This window comes from Propithecus coquereli, unplaced genomic scaffold (genome assembly GCF_000956105.1).
Source record: "Propithecus coquereli isolate 6110/MARCELLA unplaced genomic scaffold, Pcoq_1.0 Scaffold239, whole genome shotgun sequence".
NCBI classification, from domain to species: domain Eukaryota; kingdom Metazoa; phylum Chordata; class Mammalia; order Primates; family Indriidae; genus Propithecus; species Propithecus coquereli.
Window position 1 is genome coordinate 3585495 of NW_012147941.1, and position 23306 is coordinate 3608800.

The 23306-nt window shown below is 48.0% G+C and overlaps 1 protein-coding gene across 1 annotated transcript in view; it reads left to right on the plus strand.

Moving 5' to 3' along the window:
* The window catches only part of RHCE (Rh blood group, CcEe antigens), a 37235-nt gene that overhangs the window by 3951 nt on the left and 9978 nt on the right, over window positions 1–23306 (plus strand). Inside the window, exons 2-7 of the mRNA XM_012645963.1 lie at window positions 5427–5613; window positions 9416–9566; window positions 14829–14976; window positions 15743–15909; window positions 17742–17879; window positions 20061–20194. Of these exons, the coding sequence (XP_012501417.1) occupies window positions 5427–5613; window positions 9416–9566; window positions 14829–14976; window positions 15743–15909; window positions 17742–17879; window positions 20061–20194 (925 nt within the window). The remainder of the gene's footprint in view (window positions 1–5426; window positions 5614–9415; window positions 9567–14828; window positions 14977–15742; window positions 15910–17741; window positions 17880–20060; window positions 20195–23306) is intronic.

Consider the following 23306-nt stretch of genomic DNA (forward strand, 5'->3'; position numbering starts at 1 on the left):
ACTCACTATCCCCCACCAGGAAGGGCATTAAGCTACTCATGTGCGATCTGATCCCCAGGACCCCAACACCTCCTGTTAAGCCTCTCATCCAACCTTGGGGATCAAATTTCAACATGAGATTTGGAGGGGACAAACATCCAAACTACAACAGACACCTTTCAAAGCAAGGAGACTCGAGGCTATCAGACATCCTGAGCAAGTGAAGGTCAATCTGAATATTTCATACTTGCAGAGTTGCAAACTTCACCAAGTTCCTTTAGTGGTAAAATAGCCTAGATCAGTGGTTCTCAAAGTGTGGTCCCCAGACCAGCTGCCTCAGCACCCCCTGGGAACATATTAAAAATGCAGATTCTCAGGCCCCAGCCTAGACGTAGTGACCAGGAACTCTGGGGGTGGGGCCCAGCAATCTGTGTTTTAACAAGCCCTCTAGATGATTCCAACGCACATGAAAGTTTGAGAACTCCTGGTGCTAGACTGATTCAAATCTTGCCTCAGCATCTTATTAGCTGTGAGACCTTGGGAAAGTATACAACCCCTATCAGATGGTGATAGAACTTTTTCGTTAAGTTACCGAAAACATTAAAAAAATTAACACACAAAGACTGATGAAAAAAGTGTTAGCTTTTATTATTTGTAAACTTTAATTTTTTAGGTTAAAAATAAATAAAACTAGAAGTGCTAATATTTTCTTCCAGCCACCCCTGCTGATTGTCTTGGGTGTCTTCTGAGGCATGAGTTCTTGCTCTAATGAACACTAGTCTGGATGACCTATGATGAGGCCAAATGGGCCAGGGCAGTGGAGGAGAAGCAGGGAGTCGGATTCCAGAGATATTTGGGAGATAAAATCAGCTGCCCTTGGTGCAAAGAGGAAGGAGCAGAGGATTGCTTGCAGATGTATGATGTGGCATGTAGAGGCACCAGGTCCAGAGATGAGAGGCACAAGGGCAGGGACAGGTTGTGGGGTAAGTGAACAATGATATGTTCAATCTGGACTTGGAGTTGAGCTGCCTGAGAGATGCTTAGGGAAGCACAGTGTATCAGTTATCTATTGCTGTATAACAATCACCCCAAACTTAGTAGCTTAAAATAGCAACCTTTTTATTTACTCATGATCGTGATTCTGGGGTTCATTCAGCAATTGGTCTGGGCTCAGCTGGGCAGTTCTTCTGTAGATACCACCCAGTGGCCCTCTCCCACCCCCATACTCTTCAGAGGCAGGGAGAAGGGCTCCTAGAAGACAAGAGGGATGTTCCCAGTGACATGTAAATACCCCAAACCCTGGCACCTTCCGCTTCTCAGCCCTGGGCTTCCCCTTTGGGAAATCTCTTTTTCTCTTCCCAGGCTGCTGCAGGGATGAGAGTGGGTGGGACTAGAGGCTGTGAGGGAGGAGGAAGCAGTGTGGGGCTCCATGGATGGCACCAAGGTCTTCCTAGTCAGCAGTGGGGAGCACAGTGTAGAGGTCAAGCCTGGAGCCTGGGGGACAAAAGCTGGGTCTGGCATCAGAGATGTTAGTGCTGAAATTTCTGCAGGCCAGAGGGAGGGGCAAGAGTGGGGGTGGCGCAGATCCAGAATCACAAGGGCACCAGGCTGGAGGAGGCAGCTGCCCATGGATATGTACTCAAAAGGCCTAACTGCTATTATCCAAATGAACTCTTTGCAAGTGGACTCTTTACAACAGGCCTGGAGAGGGAACAGTTTTGCCTAAAGTCAAACAGCTAATAAGTGGCAGTCATGGGGTAATAGCTACCAACACTCACCATGCACCCAGTGCTGGGCAAAGTGATTTGCCTGAGCCAGCAAGCTCAATGCCCACAGCAATCCATGGAGCAGGTGCCATTGTTTCACGCCCATTTTAGAGATCAGGAAGCTGGGACATAGAGGCGGAGCCAGACTCTGAACCCTGACAACCTGATTCAGAGACCCACACTATTCACCATTACACTACATATGCTACATGGAGAGGCAGGATGATACAGTGGTTAAACCCAGATAGTTAGGCTTCAAATCCTGCCACCATTTACTAGCCGGGTGGCTTGGGCGAGTTATATTAATAGCACCTCTTTGTGGCTACCTTTCCCCATCCCTACGATGGGGACAATCAATAGTACCTGCCGCACGAGTTTGTTGTGGGCTGTAAGGCACTTAGAACAGTGCCTGGTATGTGGAGGGCCCCCTCTGTGTGCCTGCCGTTACAATGATGGTAATTATTGCCTCATCTCTCATGGCTGGACTCCCAGGTTAGACTTTCTTTCTCCAAGTCATGGGGCTGTCATAAACTTTTCCTGAAGGCCTGCTTTAGACTGTAAAATTCCCCTCTGGTCCTAGTCACCGGGGGCCCCTGTAGCACATCCTTATCACCCCTGAACACCTTAGCGTCCATCAGCTTATCAGACCCGTGGCTGATGTGGGTGCGGACCAGGCTCTGAGAGGTGGAGACTGCCACAGTGGGGCTGCTCTGAGCTGGGACCCAGCCCTGGGGCAGGGCCCAGGTAGTGAGATGTAAGAGGAGTAGCAAGGAGCACACAACACCACCAGGACACCAAAAAAAGAAGGAGGAGGAAGCAGCAGCCGAAGAAGAGGACGCAAAAAAAAAAATGTTTTCTGACCAGCCTGGGTGCATGGGCTCTGTCAACAGCTCTTGGAAACCGCTGCCCTAATTCCATCTTGTTGGCTGAAACACAATTTCTTCCTCAGGGATAGCATGTGGTCTTGGGGAGCAAGGCCCTGAGCTCTTATACCCAGAATTGGGGCAGCAGGCATGTCTGATAAAGTCCCCCACCCAGGATCCTCTGACTTTCTGATCTTTAGGGCCCCACCTCTGCCCCACCTCCCACCAGGAGGTGACTCTCCTCTCCCCACCCTCCTAATAGCACCCTCCTTGGAATTTTCAGAGCCGTAAGGGACTTAGAGAGTATTTGGTCCAACTCCTATGTGTTACAGATAGGGAAATTGAGGCCCAAAGAGGGCAAGCAACTTGCCTAAGGTCCTTTAGCAAGGTGAGGGGAAAAAGAACTAGGGACAGCCTAGCTTGTAGAAGGGCACTGTTCCAGGAGTTCAGAGCTGAGCTCTGCTGCTGGTGTGCTGTGTGGCCTTGAGAAAGTCATAGGCTCTCTCTGGTACCCTTCTATAAAATGGGAGGGAAATGGAGGGATCCCCTAACCAAGGAAACCTCAAGAAAGCCGGAACCCAAGCAAAAAACTTTGCTGCAAAATGGCAGATGCATTTTTGTTTAACAGTGTTTAATAAAAGGTAGAATTTGAATATCTCCAGGGGGGCATGCAGCCTCCAATTGGCCACAGGCCTCACTGCTCCCAAATGTGCACCTTGGTACCCATATTTCCTCCTTGGCTCCTGAAGGAATTTGAGTGATCCCAAAAGGAAAATGTGCCCACCCCACTCCCACTCTAAGAGGATGCCAGCAGGAGATGGAAGCATTCCCTGCCCCCTCCCTCCCCCATGTCGGAGGAGGTGCAGAGAGTTGAATCCTCCCTAATGCCCACTTCTCTCCCGCTCTCCAAATCCCCAGGTCCTATTGAGGTCCTTGGGGGCCTCCTGTATCCTGATGTTGTCAGATTGATTTAGGAATATCCACACCCTCCCAAGTCCTATGTGCCCCACCCTAGGTATGTGTATTTTTCAATGGAGGTGAATTTAAGTGGACTTTGTAAATCCAAGGGGCTTTCTGGAGAAAGCTCTCTTTGAAGAGTTCTGATAATCAGAGTTTCCTCATTGTTATCCAAATCAGGGCTGGAGACCAGTGGCAGGTGAGTCCTTACTGCTGTGATTATCATAATGATGATGATGATGAATTGCCACCATTTGTTGAATGTTCTCCATGTGCCAGGTACTGTACCAAACACTTGAACAAAACATTATTTGCTTCAGATTTCCCGGCTCCCTCTGAGCTGGTATAATTGCTCATGAGGAAAGTAAGCACTGTATAAAGCCACAGGGCCATGAGGTTGAAACATATAAATTATCGTTTTTATAGGTCAACATGGTCAACTGTTGGCAATCTAATAAAGTTTAACCTAATAGCACTTGATAAAGCTGGGATCAGACAGAGCTGTCTGAATTCGAAGCCAATGCTTTTTTCCTTTTTTAAAAAATTGTTTATTGTCTACACACTGGTTGCAGAAAATTTGAAAACCAAACATAAGAGAAAGTAAAAATCTCCCAAACTCAGACACAATATCTGTGGGAGCAAAAAAAAAAGTCCTTCAAGATCTCTCTCCAGGCATTTACACATGTGTGAAAATAGTTGATGTTTATTGAGAAAATAGCCTTTACTATTCTGAGCAATCACGTGCATTGTACCATTTGACTCTGGCAACCTAATGGAAGAGGTATGATTATTTCTCCCATATAGCGGATGAGAACATGAAGAGGGCAGATAGTCAAAGGCCCAGGCTCCAGCAGACTATTGAGGTTTAAATCCTGGCTCTACCAGCTGGGAAGTTACTTAACGCCTCTGTGCCTTGGTTTTCGTATCTGTAAAATGGTGATACTGACAGCACCCACCTCAAAGGGCGGTTGTGAGAACGAAACAAGATAATCTATGTAAAGTGATTAAAACAGTGTTGGCACATGGCAAACACTTAATAAGTGTAGGCTGTGATTAAAACTCAGTTAAGTAACTAGATCAAGACCGCACGGCTAGAAAATGCCAGAGCACTGATTTGAACCCAAGTTTTGGAGACTAAGCTGTTAACCATTTTTCAAAATTGGAATTAAAGTGCTCACCCTTTCCCTTTGCTGGACCTCTCCCTGCCATCGGGTGCATCTCTCCCACTCACCTGCCACAGTAGCCCATGCTCAGCATCTGAGGCCAGGAAAGGTGAGGGCCACCTAGTGTTTTCTGCTAGCCCACCAGGTCCCTCACAGCAGGTGACAAAGGGAGAGAGGTTTTCTGCAAAGATAATTTGGTTCTCACCAACAGAAGCACTGGGCCTGCCCCTGCCCCTCTTTCCTGTGCGACCTGCGCCAAGTCACTCAGCTACCATGGCCTTATTTTGCCATGTGCCTGACCAAGGGGTTGAACCTGATCCTAATAACAGCAGCAATTACCTTGTATACTGAATGTCGGCTATGTGCCAAGCACAGGTCCTGATGCTCTACACGTGTCCATATCATTATGTTTAATAATAACAGTAATTGCTACATTTTCTGAACACTCACTAGGGGCCAGGCCCTGCCTTAAGTGCTTAACCAGCCTCAGCTCCTCTACTCCTTCCCTCGGTATGTGTGTGTTATCCTCATTATTCAGATGAGAAAATTGAGGCTGAAAGAGAAGTAATTTGCCCAAGCACTTGTAAATGATCCCAAATGTTCCTACCAGCTGCCACTCTGTAAAAACTCTAATCACACACCACCCTCCGCCTTGTCTGCTTCCCCCTTCTCCTTTTCGCCCTCTCCTCCCTGGGCAGCCTTCCAGGATGTCACCGTCATGGCCGCCCTTGGCATGGGCTTTCTGGCCTCATCTTTGCGGAGATACAGCTGGAGCAGTGTGGCCTTCAGCCTCTTCTTGCTGGTGCTCGGGGTGCAGTGGGCACTCCTGCTGGATGGCTTCCTGGAAAACTTCTCTAACGGGAAGGTGGTCATCAGACTCCTCAGGTACCTGGATGGTGGCTGGATTGCTTTCGGGTCCTCGAGGGCATGGAGCTGGAGAGCACAGGTCTAGAATATCTGGGATATCCCCTTCTCTTTCTAGCACCAATCCCATGCAATATTTAGGACATCCTTACACTAAAAGATTATTCGTTATTTACCTTAAACTCAAATTTAACTGGGCATCTTGTATTTTATCAGTCCGCCCTACTCTGTGGTATCACAAGGGGTCCAAGTCTACAGCACTCCCTGCATTTTTTAAAAATTATCAATTATGATTTTGTAAAGTTACAATATCGGTTCATAGAAAAATTAAGAAAAAGAGATTAGACAAAAATAAATAGAAATGTCACACCCAGAGAGACAGCCTCTTAAAAAGGAAGGACTCTTAGTCCACAAATGCTGGTGGTAAAGAAATAGCCAGGTCTTCACTTTCCTTAGATTAACGATGATCCGTTTGCATGCATTTACATGAGACGGTAAGAACTAGCAAAACTAACCCACAGTGCCAGAACCCAGAGTAGTGGTTACTCAGGCAAGGAGGTGGATCTTGATGAGGAAGGGGTACAAAATAAGCTTATGGGGTGCAGAAAATGTTCTCTATGTGAACTTGGGTGACAGTTACACGTCAAGCTATACACTTTTAAAAAAGGCATTAGCACTTGATAGGAGGAACTGGGTTAAATTTTTCCTTAAAAGTTATGTCTTTGGCCGGGTGCGGTGGCTCACGCCTGTAATCCTAGCACTTTGGGAGTCCGAGGCAGGCGGATTGTTTGAGCTCAGGAGTTCGAAACCAGCCTGAGCAAGAGCGAGACCCCGTCTCTACCAAAAATAGAAAGAAATTAATTGGACAGCTAAAAATATGTAGAAAAAAATTAGCCGGGCATGGTGGCGCATGCCTGTAGTCCCAGCTACCTGGGAAGCTGAGGCAGTAGGATCGCTTGAGCCCAGGAGTGTGAGGTTGCTGTGAGCTAGGCTGACGCCAAGGCACTCACTCTAGCCAGGGCAACAAAGTGAGACTCTGTCTCAAAAAAAAAAAAAGTTATGTTTTTGTTTTATCCAACTCTCATTTTAGGCATCTTGGGGACCTCTCAAGGCCACTGCAGCCTCCCCTCTGAGCCCCTGCTAAACCTCTGGGCATGCCTGTTGAACATCTCTCCCTGAGCCAGGTGCTGTGCCAGGCACTTTGCTAGCCACTCCACAAATATTGTTTTGTTTAACTCTTCCAGGTAGGGGCCTACTGGTATACAGGCAAGGAAATGGAGGCTCAAGAGAGCGTAAAACACTTGCCTAGGGTCACACAGCTCAGTGGTGAAGATGGCTTCAGCTTTTAACCATCTGAAACCCTTCCCACACTCTCCAGAGTGGTCATATGTGAAAAACAGTCTAGCCAGCTCCCCACTGGCCCTGTGCAGGGGGGGGCTGTCCACATTTTTCCTTTTTACAAGTTTTAGAGGTAATTCCCATGTGGATTCACAAATCCCCGGTATCCACCCGGGAAGTGGCAAAGGGCACTCTGGGGGAATTCTGACAGCGGTGGCCCTGGTCTGGCATTTCTGCTGCCTTGACTTAAGGTCACACTAGCCTTCAGCCTCTGCACCGTGGCAGTGTGGAGCAGAAGGCGTCTAAGGGCTGTTCCCTCCTCTTGTCCACGGGGACCCGTTCTCCACTCGATCCAGGAAGACAAGATGGGGCCATCCGCAGCTTGAGCGAACCCCCTGCCCCAGTCCTGACCACTGGACCCTCCTAGCTGTGACCCCCGCTGAGACTGGCTTTGCAGATTTGAACAATGGGCTCCTTGCTGACGAGTCCCAGCCAGGGCGGGGCTGACAGGCGGTGCCCAGGCCTGCCTCTGGGGACAGGGTCCTCTCCCTTGGCCTCACTCTGGTCTGCCTGAGTCCCTTCAGGGCAGAGGCCTATTTTATTCAACTTTGCCCTCCTTTGTTTTCTTCACATACTAAGAACTTGGTAAATGGTTATTAGAACAAAAACAAAAATTAAAGGATATTTTAATGCTGTGTTTTGAAAGGTCCAAGAGGACTCTCCCTAGAAGATAACAGCAATATCAAACCCTCTTCTTGCACTTGACTTACATCAACTCCCTTCATCCTCACAACAGCTCCAGAGGCATTGCCTCCACCTTATAGATGAAGGCACTGAGGCACAGAGTGGTTAAGTAATCTGTCCAAGATCACACAGCCAGAAAGTGGCTGGATCAGGATTCCAGCCCAGACAGCCTAGACTCAAGACTGCACTCCTCACCCCTGCACTGCACTGTCTCTGCGCCTCCCCGGTGCCAGCTGGCACTTACAGTCTGAAATACCACAGCTGGCATACACACTCCTGAGTTAAGCCTTTGTCAATGAAATGAACGCTCACTTAGAAGGCGCACTCTGTCCAGGCATGATGGAAGGTGGGAACCCCTTATTCTAAATAATTCCTGGTCCTTACAAGGCTGCTTCCCTGTGTGCTTTGCCCTTCTCTGACCCCCCTCTGAAGTCCTTGAGCCTTAAGCAGGACACTATGTCAGCTGGGGAAGCTGTGTCCAGACTTCAGAGCACAGACTTTGGATCCAGGCCAGCTGGGTGAGAACCTCACATTTGTCATCAACTGGCTGTGTGGCCATTGCCAAAAATTCAAATTTTCTAGTCTCAGCGTCCTCTTCTATAAAATGGGGGTGCTGAGGGGGTAACCTAGCACCAGTTTACAGAGTGTCTCTCAGAGGATCAAAATTTAAATGAGGACAAGCCTGTTGTGCATTATGCTTAACAAATCATTATTATCATTGTCGCTATGGTGGTAGCATTATCATCATTAACTCCCAGGGGGAGGAGAGAGACTCAGAGCAAGGTGCTCTGGGGAGAGTGGATGTCCATGGATTATCCAGCTCAGTGCCACCTCCTCCAGGAAGTCCTCCCTGATGATGTCAGCATTGCTCTGTCCTTCCAATGAACCCCTCCAGCCTTGTGATATCACAGATATCTTAGTCGATAGGCTCATGGTGTAAACCCTGTCTTCCCAGCCAGATCATAAGCACCTTGAGGACAGAAGTTGTTTGCTCCTCCAGAAGCCCCACACTGAGCTCATTTGTCAAGGGAAGGAAGGAACCAGTAATAGTGTTAATAATGCCAACCTCTATGCATCAGTTAGTTCTTGATGCCAGTTTTGGTGCTAGATACACCTGCAGGAAGAATATTCCTTCAATGCCCACTGCACTATCAGGGGATAAGTATTATTATTATTATTATTTTACAGAGGGAGAAACAGGCTCAGTAAGGTCAAATAGCTGCTCAAGTGGCAAGGCCGGGACTGGAAGCCAGGCTTGTCCTAACTGCCAAACCAGTCTCTTTCCACTGCCATGGAGAGGAAGCGGGGAGACAGTGGCCCTGGATGAGGATGGGGTGACTGCATGGGTGGGCCAGCAGGTGAAGAGCGCCCTCTATCGAGCATCCGTGAGTGATGACGGCAGAAGAGAAGAATCCGTGGGCAGAATCCCAGGTGTCAGATACCAAAAGGGGGCCTGAGGGAACAGTCAGCCTCGTTACCGCACCTCCGAGCAACCTCAGTACGACCAGTGTGTGCAGATCAATCTCTCAGAGCGTAGAGGCCACCTTGATGGGGCAAGGGACGAAGGAAACTCCGGACTGCAGCATCAGTCCCCACGTGGGTGGAAATCTTGTCTCCTGCGGCGTCCTCTGGGCCTTGAATAGTGCCAGGCAAAGAGTAGGTGCCCAGCAGTGTTTGTTGAGTGAATGAATGAACGGCATCCTTCCTTCTCAGTCATCCTGGCTCTCTTTCTCTCCACCAGTATTCAGCTGGCCACCATGAGCGCTATGTCGGTTCTGATCTCATTGGGTGCCATCCAGGGGAAGGCTAACTTGTTGCAGCTGGCGGTGATGGTGCCACTGGAGGTGACAGCCTTTAGCACCATGAGGATGGTCAACAGGCGCTTCCTCAGTGTGAGTCACGGTGCGGTGAGAAGGGACCTTGGGGAAGAGGGGCGAGAGGGTGGACGGGGGCCACGCCTCCATTTGATGAGGCTTCTGGGATTTTAAAAAATACATACAGGCCAAAATGGGGTTACAAAAGTGTGATTTATGCCAAATGTTTAAACACAGTAAACTAATGCCTTTAACTTCCACAATATGATCCTGTAGGATTGTGCTATTCACAAGGTAATTACTTGTTGTATAAAAAGAGAATGAGTTCCCAGGGCCCCACCAACAGTGGTCGCAGCAAGCTGTACGGCCAGCGTCTTCTTTCAGACCAGCGTGTGTCAGTAACTGCACGTGTGATCTCTCTGGGAGAGATTGTCAAGTCTAAGCTTGAAGCCAGCTGTGAAAGTGAGGCCAGTCCAAGTGGCTCTCCCCATGTGGGGAGTTCCTCTGCCATAACCCTGACCCTGAGTGATGATACTGACCTCCCTTCTCACACGGGAGAAAGCTGATGCCCAGAGAGGGGAAGGGACTGCCCAAGATCACACAGCAAGATACTGGCAGGGCCCATAGGAGAACCCAGAGTCCCAGCCTGGTTTAGGAGAAAGAGCACAGGACTTGGAGTCAAAGACTGGGGTGTGCATCCCAGCTCTGCCATAAACCCCCGTGTGACTCTGGGCAATTTAACCTCCTAGAGCTTCAGTTTCTTCATCTGTAATAAGAGGATAACAGTACTACCACATAGGGTTTGGGGGAGTAATTGAATTAATTACATGAGATGATGCATGTTTACAAAAAAAAAAAAAAAAAAAAAAAGTGAAGCCTCTTTGCTATGCCTCAGTATCCCAGAGTAAGGACTTTGGATTTTACTCTGAGAAATACAGGGAGAATTGGGGAGTTTGGGGCAGAGGAGAGCTATGGTTTGACTTGCATTTTAGGAGAACTCTGGCTGCTGAAAGGGCAAGGGAAGAAGCAGGTGAAACCAAAGAGGCGGCTCTCGCAATAATCCCGCCTTGGATTAGGACAACAGCTGTAGGGGTGGTGGGAAGAGGCTGGATCCTGGCTACATTCTGAGGGCAGAATGGGCAGGATTTGCTGACGAACGGCACGTGGGGTGTGAGACACAGAGAAGGGTCACGATGACTCCAAGGTTTTGGTCTGGAGCAACTGGGTGAATGAGGATGCCATTTCCTGAGATGGGGAGCATTGGGGGGTGAAGTAGATCTGGGAGGGAGGAGCCAGAGTCCATGTTGACTGTGGTAGGGTTAGGGTTGAGGCGAGGGCCGCAGATGTGTGTGAAGCCTCCCAGTACAGACACTGCATGGAAACGTACAAGTCCGAAGCTGAGTGGAAAGGTCGGGGCCAGGGATGTAAATTTGGGAGTTGTTAGGGTATAGACGGTGGGTAAAGCCATGAGCCCAAGGAGATCCCCCAGGGATGGGGATCAACAGAGAGGTGGACTCTGAGGACGGAGCCCTAGAGCACCACACAGTATTATTAATAATAATAATACCCCCTTCCTAGGGCTGATGTGAGGGTTGAACAAGTTAACATATATAAAGTGTGTGGAACAGTGCCTGGCCCGGGGCAGGCTGTTATTTTCATCCCCGCCATTGCTATCGGGCTCAGTTGATTGGAATTGTTGAAGGCGGAGGTTTAAGGAAGTGAGCCAGACAGACGGGAGGTGGTGGTGCTATAGGTGGGGTGCTTGCAGCTGAGTTTCTGGAAGCAGCACAGCTGTAGGTGATGACAAGGCTTAAGGTTTGACAGAGGATATGGGGGCAGAAATGTTACAGAGGGAAACATTTGAGAAGAGAGAGGTCGAGGGCCCGAGAGGGGAGGAGCTGGGTGGACCAAGATGATGCCCGGGAAGAGCGATGGAGAGAAAGGCTGAAGGGCAGGTGCTGACAGCTGCGGTGACCAGGGGCAGCCCGGAGGCAGAGAGATGAGCCCAGCAATGGGGGGAGGCTGTGATGGCGTCTTCTTCAAGGAAACTGGGGATGTTTGGGGAGAAAAAAAGAATGATGGTCTGGAAGGGAATATTGGAAGTTCTTATTATTTATGAATTTTTGGTTCTGTTCATTTATTTGTGTATGCTACTTTAACCCCTGAATACTTCAGTGCAGATTTCCTAAAGACAGGGGCATTCTCTTACATAACCATTGTTCAGTTAACAAAATTGAGAAATTATCATTGATACAATATGATCGTCCTATTCAAATTTTACCAATTGTCTCAACAGCATCCTGTCTAGTTAAAGAAAAAACATTTTTTTCTGGTCTGGGATCACACCTTGCATTTAGCTCTCATGTCTTTGTAACACATTGACTGCCACACACACACAAAAAACCAGAAACGTTTCCTTGTGGCCGCAGCGTTTTATTATGAAAATAGAATAAAAACTTTGAGTGTAATTTAAAGGTAAACATAAATAGAAAAATAAAATGTATTGACTTCTATTCATTTAATCCACGTTTTTAGAATTAAATTGTCAATATTAATTGCAAGAATAAGAACATCAACAAGTAAGATTTTTATATATGCTTCATGTAGTCCTGGGGTCAAAACCAAAGTAAATTAAATATAACTCTCGTGACAGTTAATGTGTTAAACACCATCAGTATCTGGAACGGTTTCTTCGTCTGTCCTTATCTTTCATGACCTTCACATGTTTTGAAGTTACAAGCCAGTTATTTTGTAAAAGGTGGGCTTGTCTACTGTTTCCTCAAAAATGAGGGTCTGCATTTTTGGCAGGAATTGCACGAAAGTGATGTGTGTCCTTCCTAGTACACCGCATCAGGAGACATGCTGTCCCTTTGTCCCATTACTAGGCATGTTAACTTTGATCAGTTGGTTAAGATGGTGTCTGCCAGTATCTTCCACTGTAAAATTATTTTCCCCTTTATAATTAATAAACATCTTGTGAGGAGATAATTTCCTATAAAAATCCTTTTTCTCATCAGACTTTCATCCACTAATTTTAGCATCCACAGGTTCTTGCTTGGATCAATCAGTACGACGATGATTGCCAATACTGGTTTTCTGTTTCCATCTTCCCTTCCACATCCGTTAGTTGCAATTCTTCTGTAAGGAAGAGCTTGCATTGCTCCATTTATTCATTCATCTATTTATTTATATCACTGTGGGCTCATGGATTCACGTAGGCACACTTTCATTTTCTGCTTTTCCTCTCTGCTTTATATGAGGATTCATTACAACTCCTTGGTTCCCAGGAAGAAAATATCATTGGAGCTTTGTTAGGCAGAATGAGGGGAAGTTAGTACAAGGACCACCCAGAACAGGAGGTGCAGCCAGACCCAGGAAGCCACTGGAACCGGATGTGGGAAGACTTTGTGACCTTAGGTAGTCCGTGCTCTCCAGCTGTTGGCTTCGTGTCTCTTTGGACATCTAATTTCTCGTTAGTGAAAAATTACCCACCCACCCACATTTATTCCTGAATTTCTATGTCCCAGATCCTGCAGGAGGTAACACTTTTCTCTCTCAGTCAGTCTCAGTTCCTTGGTCCAGGGAGAGAGAATCTGGTCAGCCCACTGGGTCATTTATCTACTCTGATCCAACCAGCTGCAGCTGGCATGGAAGAAAGTTCGTACAATAAAAACTTGGCTGTCAAGAGGAGGGTAAATTTCAGAGATGGAACACTCACTGTGAGTAGTGCATCATAAACCTTTTCCTACTTTGTTATGGTCTTTATAATGATTGTTTTAAAAGACTGCATTAATACAACGCCATCTCCTCTTTTCTCGGAAGTTTCAACTTGCTAGTTTAATTGGTCTAGGGGGAAGGCTTAGCGCTGATTTTCAGAATTCACTGTCCTCAAAACTTCAGTTCAGGCTGGGTTAGTTCAGTGGGAGGACTCAAGGAGGACCAGAGCCATTTCAGTGGAGGCAACTCAAGAAATGAGTGTTCCGAGCCTCTCCAGGTGGTCCCTGGACTCCTGGTGGAGCTCGAAGAGATTAGCAGTGCAAGCCTTCTTTTCAGTTTTTACAAGAAAATTGCATAGGCTTTCATCTTTGCATATGATTGAGGGCTCGTTACTATCATTCATTCATTTCACAAATATTTATTTGGTACCTATCATGTACCAGGCACTCCTGTGGCAGTGGAAAAATACAACTGTCATGGAACTTCTATTTCAGAAGGAAAGGCTGCCAATAAACAATAAAATAGGCAAAAAATAGAACATGTTAGATAGTGATAAGTACCACCAAGAAAAAATAAAATGGAGAAAAGAGACGTGAAGCCTCGGGTGGGGGGATAAAATATTATCATAGATAGGATGGACAGGGTGGCCGGGGAAGGCTTCACCGAGTAAGTGATTTTTGAGCTCAGACCTGAAGGAAGCGAGTGCACAAGTCACGTGGGTACCCGAGAGGTGTGGCAGACCAATGGCAGGGTGGCGGGAGGGGTCTGCAGCTGCCAAGATGAGTTTTTATCACCAACGCTGTTAAGAATTGTTGACACATGGCACTAATTAAAAGCAGACAGGCATTTAACTGGCTTTAGAATTGTTTGAGATCCTCTACAGATAACATACCCCTTATTGCTTGCACCCAGGGCAGGCCACCCCCTCCACCCTGCCCTCCTTATGCCCCTGCTGCTTCGTGGAGAATAGTCAGCAGGAAGACAAGGGTGGGAACGGGGCACCCAGTTAGGAGATTATCGCAGTGATTTGGGGTAGCAGTGATGGCGGCTTAAATCAAGGCAGAGTCTATGGGGAGTGGTGGTAACAATTCTGTTGGTTATGGATATTTTTGGAAGGCACTGCTGACAGCATTTACCAGTAGCCCACTAAATAAATTATTAAGGATTACTAAATTTGATGTTCATGAAGCAAAATTAGCACCTATCTAGAATTTACTAAAGACTGTAGTTTGATATTGTAAGAAGTCTGGCTGCTTGCTTCATGTTGCAAGTTTGTATCACCCATCACTCCACGCAGAGCTGAAATTCCACCGAGAAGTAGGAAGCAGTGGGATGTGTGTCCCTGTGGCCTTTTGCCCCATCTAAGTGGATCTCAGCCCAAAGCATGTAAGAGCTACTGAGAAAGGCCAGCCAGTGACCTCCCTGGGACAAACACACGGCTACTCGCGGGCTCCCCTGAAGGAAGAAGGCTGGATGAGTTGGCTGGGTGAGGTCTGAACACCAGTCTCATGGCTTCAACTCACACCTCCTACATGAAGCTTCCAACTTTCTCCAAGAAACATGAGGCTTTGCCCGTGGGCAGAGGATGCTGACACTCACTGCTCCTGCTGGGTTTCGTTGCAGATAGACGATCACGCAAACATGATGCACATCTACGTGTTTTCGGCCTATTTTGGGCTGACTGTGGCCTATTGCCTCTCAAGGCGCCTGCCCAGTGGAACTCAGGAGAAAGATCGGACGGCAACGAGCCCCAGTTTGTTTGCCATGCTGGGTAAGGATGAGGTGGCGTGGGTGGTCTCATACTTGGGCTAAGCAGAAAGGCTCAAAAAAGGCTCAGCTGAAAAATCTCTCTGCTTTGCCAACTTACCCCTGGTGTCTGTCATAAAGACTCATTTCTTCTCGTAGTGTCTGTTAAATTCGTACCTTTGAATTACACATTCCTTTCCAGGGACCTCCCTTCATTAATATCCGATGGAGAGAAAAGACTCATTATGCTTGAGTTTAAATAAATTTGTCCAATCCTTTTTTCTTCAACTGAGAGGAGGGAATTGGGCAAGTGAAGAGATGGGGCTTGGGAGGGGAGAGAGGCACTAGGGTGGGAGCAGTAACAAAGCTGCATTTTGAAAAGCTGTGGTGAAATGACGAGCTTAGACTGCGGGAGGGGCTTAGGGGAAATCAGACAGCGAGCCCGACAGCAGACAAAGGAGTATCAGGCTATATAGAGATAAATTAAAGCACCACATTAGTATTTTTTAAATAAGCATTTGGTCATCCCAAACTGGGTTCAGGGGTCTGGGGTTTGCATTAGATGTCATCTCTCTGGGCCTTAGTTTCCTTACCTGTAAAATATGTTAACTGGTCTCTGCCAACTTGAGAATGTGGAGAGGAGACGCGACTCGCCCACGTAGCTGATGATAGCTAGAAAGTGACAAAGTGGAGACTCCATAGCTCTAGGATTCTCTTCATCTGAAGCCCCTGGAGGGCAGGACTTTGGAGGAGCAGTGTGGTTCTGGCCAATAACCCTCTCTTGCCCCCAGGCACCCTCTTCCTGTGGACGTTCTGGCCAAGTTTCAACTGTGCTCTGCTGAACGATCCAAACGAAAGGAAGAATGCCATATTCAACACCTACTATGCCCTGGCAGTCAGCACAGTGACAGCCACCTCAGTGTCGGCCTGGGCTCACCCCAAAGGGAAGATCAACATGGTGAGAAGGGGACTGTCCCTTGGACGGCACTTGGGTAACACGTATCCACGCCCCTCCCCCACTCCAGTGCCAGCCCCGCGTGTTGGGAAAGGGCATGCTGGGTGATGGTGACGAGGCCTTGTCTGCAATGTCGTGGAGCATTAGGAAGAATGCTGGGTGGCCAGAGTGGGCTCTGGGACTCAGGAGACTGTCAAACGCTCAAAGGCTTTCTGCACAGAGTGATTAGATCGGTCAGTGTGGACATCAAACAGACCTAAGTTTGAACCTCGTTCGTGCTAGTTCCGAAAGCCAGCCACCGTGAGCAAGAGTGGGCAGCAATAGACTAGGATAGAATTAGCCTCTCTCTTCCCCCAAGACATCTCAAGGATGGAATTATCAGAATCAGAAGTAAAGAAGTATGTTGCACTAGTCATGTGACTAGTCGGTTAAGCCACTTCAACTTTTTGAGCCTCAGCTGCCTTATCGGTAAAGTGGGAATTAAGCGATGCACGTAAAGTCTTAATGAGGAGTAAGTTCTGGGCAAACATGAGCTGCTATTGTTTGTTTTGTTTTTAGAGACAGGGTCTCACTCTGTTGCCTGGGCTGGAGTGCAGTGGCATGATAGAAGCACACTGCAGCCTTAAACTCCTGGGCTCAAGCGATCCTCCTGCCTCAGTCTCCTGAGTAGCTGAAGCTGTAGGCATGCACCACCACACCCGGCTAATTCTTTTTTGTAGAAACAAGGTCTCGCTATGTTGCCCAGGGTGGCCTCACACTTCTGGCCTCAAGTGATCCTCTCCCCTTAGCTTCCCAAAGTGCTGGCATTATAGGCGTGAGCCACCGCACCCAGCCAGCTGCTATTATTAATATAGCAGGGGAGAGGGATATTGGGAATATATATATTTATATAGTGGGGTGATGGCGTGTGCGAGTTTTGTGGGGAGAGCTGGGTGAGAAGGGAGACCCAAAGACAGAGCAAGTTCCGTGATGACTGGGCCACAGAGTCAGCCAGCCAGAGGTACTGGGGAAAATCTGAACAGACAGGGGACCTGGAGTGGAGAAAACGTGGGCACAGACAGCAGGTTCACAGTGTAATTCCAGCACTAAGGGGAGGTGAGTGTCCCCACAGGTGAGCTCCCTGGTGGCAGGAAGTCTAGGAGCAGACAAGGTGGGGACGCCCAGTGAGGCAGGAGTGGGCATCAGGTGAGGGAAGCCCAGGAGCTGGTCCCAGGGCCCAGAGATCCAAGGCCGAGTTGGAGCCAAGGGTGCCAGGTAAGAGCGAGGCAAGGCTCCTATTCCAGGGCATCAGAGACATGACCCCGGAACAAGGCCCAGCTTATTGGAACCGGGTCACACAGGATAACATAGGTACCAAGGAGCCAATAATAATAATGATAAAAAAATAATAAAAACAATAATAATGACTTATGTTTATTGGGAATTTCTTCATGTTCTGTGCCAGCCACTGGGCTAAAAGTTTTGTATGCGGCAACTCACTTAATCCTTACAATGGCCTTAGGAAGTAGGTACAATCAAAGGCCCATTCTTCCCAGTGCCCATCGCTAATGAGAGTGAGGGTGGCTAGGATACCGAGTACCTGCGCTTTCCAGCTGATTCCCTGAATGCTTCTCCATCAGGGTGACTGCATGCACCCTGAGCCTGAGGGGCGGGGGTGAGTTAGCCCGTTGATGAAGCTCATGTAACCCCAACAGAGGGGAGGGGATGGTTTTGGGCTCAGCAAAGCAGGGAGGACATTTCAGGGTTGCCTTGCTCCCAGCATGTGGAGTAACTTTCGGCAAGATGTTGTCCTCTCTGGGACTCACTGCATTCTCCCACAAGCTATTTCTTTGCAGACTCATATCCACAATGCGGTGCTGGCAGGAGGCGTGGCTGTGGGTGCCTCGTGTCACCTGATCTCTTCTCCCTGGCTCGCTATGGTGTTGGGCTTTGTGGCTGGGCTGATCTCCAGTGCGGGAGCAGAGTGCCTGCCGGTAAGAAACTGGACAACTAGTACCCTCTGCCTTGGCTTAGACCAGCAGGACCCTGGGGCCCCGGTGGGCCATTATGCGATACCACGGGCAGCACCAGGCAGGTGTTGGCGCTTTCTCATGTTAGCTTCAAAGCCTGGGTGAGGGACCCACCCTGGTTGGGTGGTGCCTTTGTTAGGATGTTGGGAGCAAGTAACAGAACCCACTCAAGTTTGCTCACGCAGAAGGGGGACTTTGTTATGAGGCTATCGGGGTGTCACAGAACCTAAGGACAGGGAACCCAGGGAAGGCTGGCACCAGGGACTAGAGTGTTGTGGGGAGCCCGAGAAGTCCCTCCTTTACTTCCTTTTTTGCTTTTCCTGAATATCTGTTTTATTCTCACCCAGTGGGGCCACTTCCTCCCCTCCACGTGGTGGAATGCAGTCTTTTGCTTCAAGAAAGCAGCCAGGTGGAAGTCTTGGCCCCAATTCCAAATTTTGTGAAGAAGGGGCGCTTTGGTTTAACTTGGATAACGTGTCATCCTCGGCACGGTGGGGAGTGGTGCTGGCCATGCCATACGCACCTGCTGCCATGCCACGCGACGGAGGTGGGCAAAGCAGCACTGGACCAATGACGTGGGCCATGTCCACTTCCGATTGTTTAATTCTTCTTTTAAGTAGATGGATCTTTCTTCCTTTAATACTCAAGAAGTACTGAACATACCAGAATACTCCATTACAGCCAACTGGTTATTATGTACCTCTAAGAGAAAGTTTGAGGGACAGCCAATCTTCATGGATTTAAAGACTCGATGGGAGAAAAAGGAGTAGACTTTTGAAGGCTGAATTTGGATGAGTAGTGGCTATTCAGGGAATCAGTTTCAACCTAAAATTAGGAAGAACTTATCAGCAGTTTGATTTGATCAAAGATGGGGTGGTCTGATTTTCACCTTTGCAATGGGAACAAATGTCTTTTCTCTCCTCTGGCTTTGAAATCCTGAGATGAAAGGAGGAAGTGCACGACAAAGAACGCATGACAAGTTATTATCAGGCTCAGTGTCCATCACTTTCTCTGTGCCTCCGTTTCCTCAATTCTATCCCTGGGAGGACTACTCAAAGATGATTCACTCACTCACTCACTCGCTCATTCATTCATTCAACACATCTGTTTTAACACACATCCTGCTTTTCAAGCTACGGTTTAGTGAGGGAGGTGGACAAATAAACACCAAAAATGTGACAACTGCTACAGAAGCACATCTAGGCCAGCCTGGAGCGGGTCAGGAAATGCTTTCCAGAGCAAAGGACCTCTCAGCCAAGCATCGACACATAGGAAGTATTAGCCAGGCAAAGAAGTGGGAAATGCACTCCAGGCAGAAGGAACAGTGTGAACAGAGGCTCAGTGGTGTGAAGAGCATGTGGCCCAACCAGGGAGCACAAAGACATTCAGGGTTCACACCAGGAGGGTGGCGGAACCGGAGCCGTGGAAGGTGGGAGGTGCTCAGGCATACCGCCTGGGCCAGGGGAGGAGTCTGGGTTTTCCTTCCGAAGACAACCGGGATTCTAAGGAGGGAACTAGCCTGACCAAATTCACATTTTATCCCAATCTGTTGGCTCCTGGCTATCTGGGAGGCTAAGTGAGGCGGAAGGAGCCCTGATGGGAATCTGAGGTGTGATCGGATGCTTTTCTTCTCAACAATCACGCTGCCTTTGGGACTGCACTTAAATTTGGACTGAACCAGCAGGTCTGAATTGCCCCCCAGGGCACATCTGCCAATATCTGGAGACATTCTTGGTTGACACACTGGGCGAGGGGTGCTACTAGCATCTAGTGGTTAGAGGCCAGGGAAGCTGCTGAACAGCCTGCAGTGCCCAGGACAGCCTCCCACCGCAGAGAATTATCAGCCCGAAACGTGAACAGTGCCTGTGCTAGACCCTCGCTACTCAGCGTGGTCTGTAGACCAGCAGCATTGGCATCAGCTGGGGCCTGGCAGGAAATGCAGAATGGTAGGCCCCACGCCACACCTGCTAAATCCAGCTCCTCCTGGATGATGTGAGTGCACATTCGAGTCTGAGAAGTGCTTCCTTAGGCAAGCCTCGGTGTCCAGTCCCCTTCGGTGGCCCTGGATGCCAAGGGTGTGTGAAAAGAGTGGGTAGGGAATATGGTCTCACCTGCAAGTCTGCTTATAATGATGTTTGTCCCCAGGTGTGTTTTAACCAAGTGCTGGGGCTTCATGATACCTGCGGCGTGTACTACACCTTCAGCTTGCCGGGTCTACTTGGAGGAATCACCTATATTGTGTTACTGACGCTTCAGATCAGCTGGACCAAGAATTCCATGTGGGTCACTTGGTTACCCCCTACGCACCCCTTTCTAACTGAGGAAGAAATGTGCCCAGAGCCCTTAGCTGGAGTATGTACAAGCATTTAGGACCAGGCACTCAGTAGGCCTCAGTGAATATCTGTTTGCTGTTTTATTCAGAAATTCTGCCCAACCCCTACCTTGTATGGAGTCATCACCTCTCCAGGCCACCTCTTCTTTCCAAAAGGGGTGGCCTAGGTGCAGGGCAAGGGCATGTAGGCCTGAGACCTCACAAATGCAGACAGAACAGGTCAATTAAGCCCAAGCCAGTGAGCCTGTCTGTGGCTTAGGTCATGGTGGTGACCTTGTACTCTGGAGTCAGACTGGTCTTGAAACACTCCCACTACCTACTAACAGGGCATGCGTGCTACCTAACCTTTCTCAGCCATGGTCGCCCAATTGCAAATGAAAGTGACGACAGTACCTCCCCTCGCAGGGTGATTGGGAGGGTACTTCCGGTTAAGAGGCTAGCATTGTGTGGTTAAGAGGACTTAATAAGTTAATGCAGGAAAATGCCAAGCATAGCCCATCCCTGAGGTCCAGGGAGGGCAGGGGGTAGCCGAAGTCTCACTGGAAGGTGGGAATGTGGCCTCTAGACCAGAGTTAGGTTCTGTGTCCCCCAGGTAGTGAACAGCAATGATCAGTTTGACATACAAGAGCCCTAGCCATTACCTCCTAGAGGTTATGTATTTACGGACATAGCTTACATAAAATGAAAGAGTGAATTGGGCATGATACAAGGACAGAGAACTGATATTGTGAGGATACTAATATAACTGATAATCATCACTACTGTTTATTGACGCCTCCTAAGCATTGGGCATTGTGCTAAAAACATTACATGTGCCATCTCATTTAATCCTCCTGTCTCCTTGTGAGGTATCATTAGACTCTAAGAAATGGTATTTAGGGGAAGTTATCTGCTCAAGGTCACTCGGCTGGAAACTGGCTATTAAAATGGCTGAAGGGGGTGATGAGGAGCTGGTTATTTGGAGGCATCGCAGAGAAATCATGGAAGGGCTGGGGTCCCTTCCAGTACTTGGGCCCTTTTATGGCTCCAACAACAGAGACAACCACAGCCCCAAATTATAGGACTCATATCGGTGGGTAAGACCTCCTCCCTTGAGCTGCTTGGGGTGAGGAGGATTCCATTAGGGGCTGGGGGGTGATTTGTGTGGAGCAAGGCACCTCAGTGATGGGTTTGTTACCAGGTATTGACCTGAACACCTCAGTTCTTGTCTGCTCGCGATGGAAGAATGAAAGCAAGAGACGGTTTTGAAGTCACAAGCAGTAAAGTTTATTAAAGCAAAAGTTCACTCTTAAAGGAGTTAAGAGCAGGCACATGTCCCAGCGGACAGTGGCACTGGGGTCTCTGTGTCATCCCTTTTTCTCTTGTCTGGCCTCTCCTCCTGATCTTGTCTCTCCTCCTTTTTTTTCTTGCCCCATTGGGATGTTGTCTCCTTCCCGTTGTTGGGCAGGGCAGTATTTTACCTTACATGGTTAGGCCTGGATGTGTTGTGGTGTCTAGAGCCCACTGGGGTGGGGGGTGGGGGGCAACTGGAGGGTCATATTTTGTGACACTTGCAGCTACCCTCATCTTGTTCTCGTTACAGTATGTTCTTTTACTCGTCATCTCATTTGTTTGCATTGTTTGCTTTCATATTTTCTCGGTCATGTCTCACTTTTCTTATGCTAACATTTTGTGACACTTGTGACTACCCTCATCTTGTAGTGTGTTTTTTCCCTCAGTATCCCATTTGTTTACACGGCCCGTTTCGTACTGTTTTTTGCTCATAGTCACTTTCCTACCTACGCTAACAGGTTCAGACGATGTATTGGCCACTGTTTTAATAGCCGAGCAACTCCAGGCCAATCCTTCCCTCTCTTTGGGCCTCAGAGACCCCCTCTTTAAAGGGGGAGTTGATCTAGCAGGGTCCCAAACTCAGATGCCTGTAGAAAACAGGCACCAGTTGCTCTTCAGCTCCAGGCCATCATCACTCTGTGGGGACCCAGGCTCAGTGTCACCAGATCTAATGGCTTTTCAAGAGAAGCTAGAAATCCAGAGTTCTGCATGCACTCTCCCAAGTACTGGCAAAAAATTAAAAATTATTAGCAACACTGTATGGGCCAAATTCCACTTGCGGGCTGCCATCCTGTAACCTGTGCACCACCTGCCCTTCCAGATCCCCAGTTCTGTGATTCCATGGTTCCCAACAGCACGGACAAGTCCTACCGCCAGCCCCGCCCTAGACCTACTCAGTTAGAAATCCTGGCAGTCTGTTTTAACAGGTCCTCCAGGTGATTCTCGCGCAAGCTCGAGTTTGAGAACCACTGGCTTATAGCCAGAAAGAAAAAAAAAGGTCAATCAGTGGTGTGCTGGTAAACGATTAACAGCCAGCTCTCCAGGAGAACAAAGCCTTGATAATAGCCTTTGCTAATTTCTATGGTACAACTTGGGTCATTAGTTTGGCCCTGTGATAAATGAATGCCAGATAGACAAATACAGAATCTAAGAAAAGACAGAACAAGAGTTCCATTGTGTGTGAATACAGCAAAATTTATTTATCCATTATTGATGAGTGTTTGGTTATTTCCAGTTTGGAATATTATGAATATTCTAGTATTGCTCCTATGACCATTCTAGCACTTTTTCTTTGAACATATGAATGCACTTCTGTTGATTATGTGCCTGGAAGTGGAAATTGTTGTAACACACAGTGTCCCTGTGACCAGCTTTAGTGGGCACTGCCGTACGGTTTTGCATAGTGGTCTGTGCCGGTCTAACCACCAATAGCGCACAAGAGCTCCCCTTACTCCGTATACTCTCCAACGCTTGGTGTTTTCCTTCTTTTGTTTTTCCTTCTTTATGATTAGCCACTTAGCCATCAGATGTATTATTTTAATTTTGATTTCCCCAGTGACTAATGAAATGGAGCATTTGTCATATGCTTTTTGGACATTGGAGTGTCTTCTCTTATGAAATGTCTATTCAAGTTTTTTTGCCCATTTTCTGTTGTGGTGCTCTGTCTTCTTCTTACTGATCTGTAGAAATTCTTTGTGTATTCTGTATATGTATATCCTTTGTCTGAT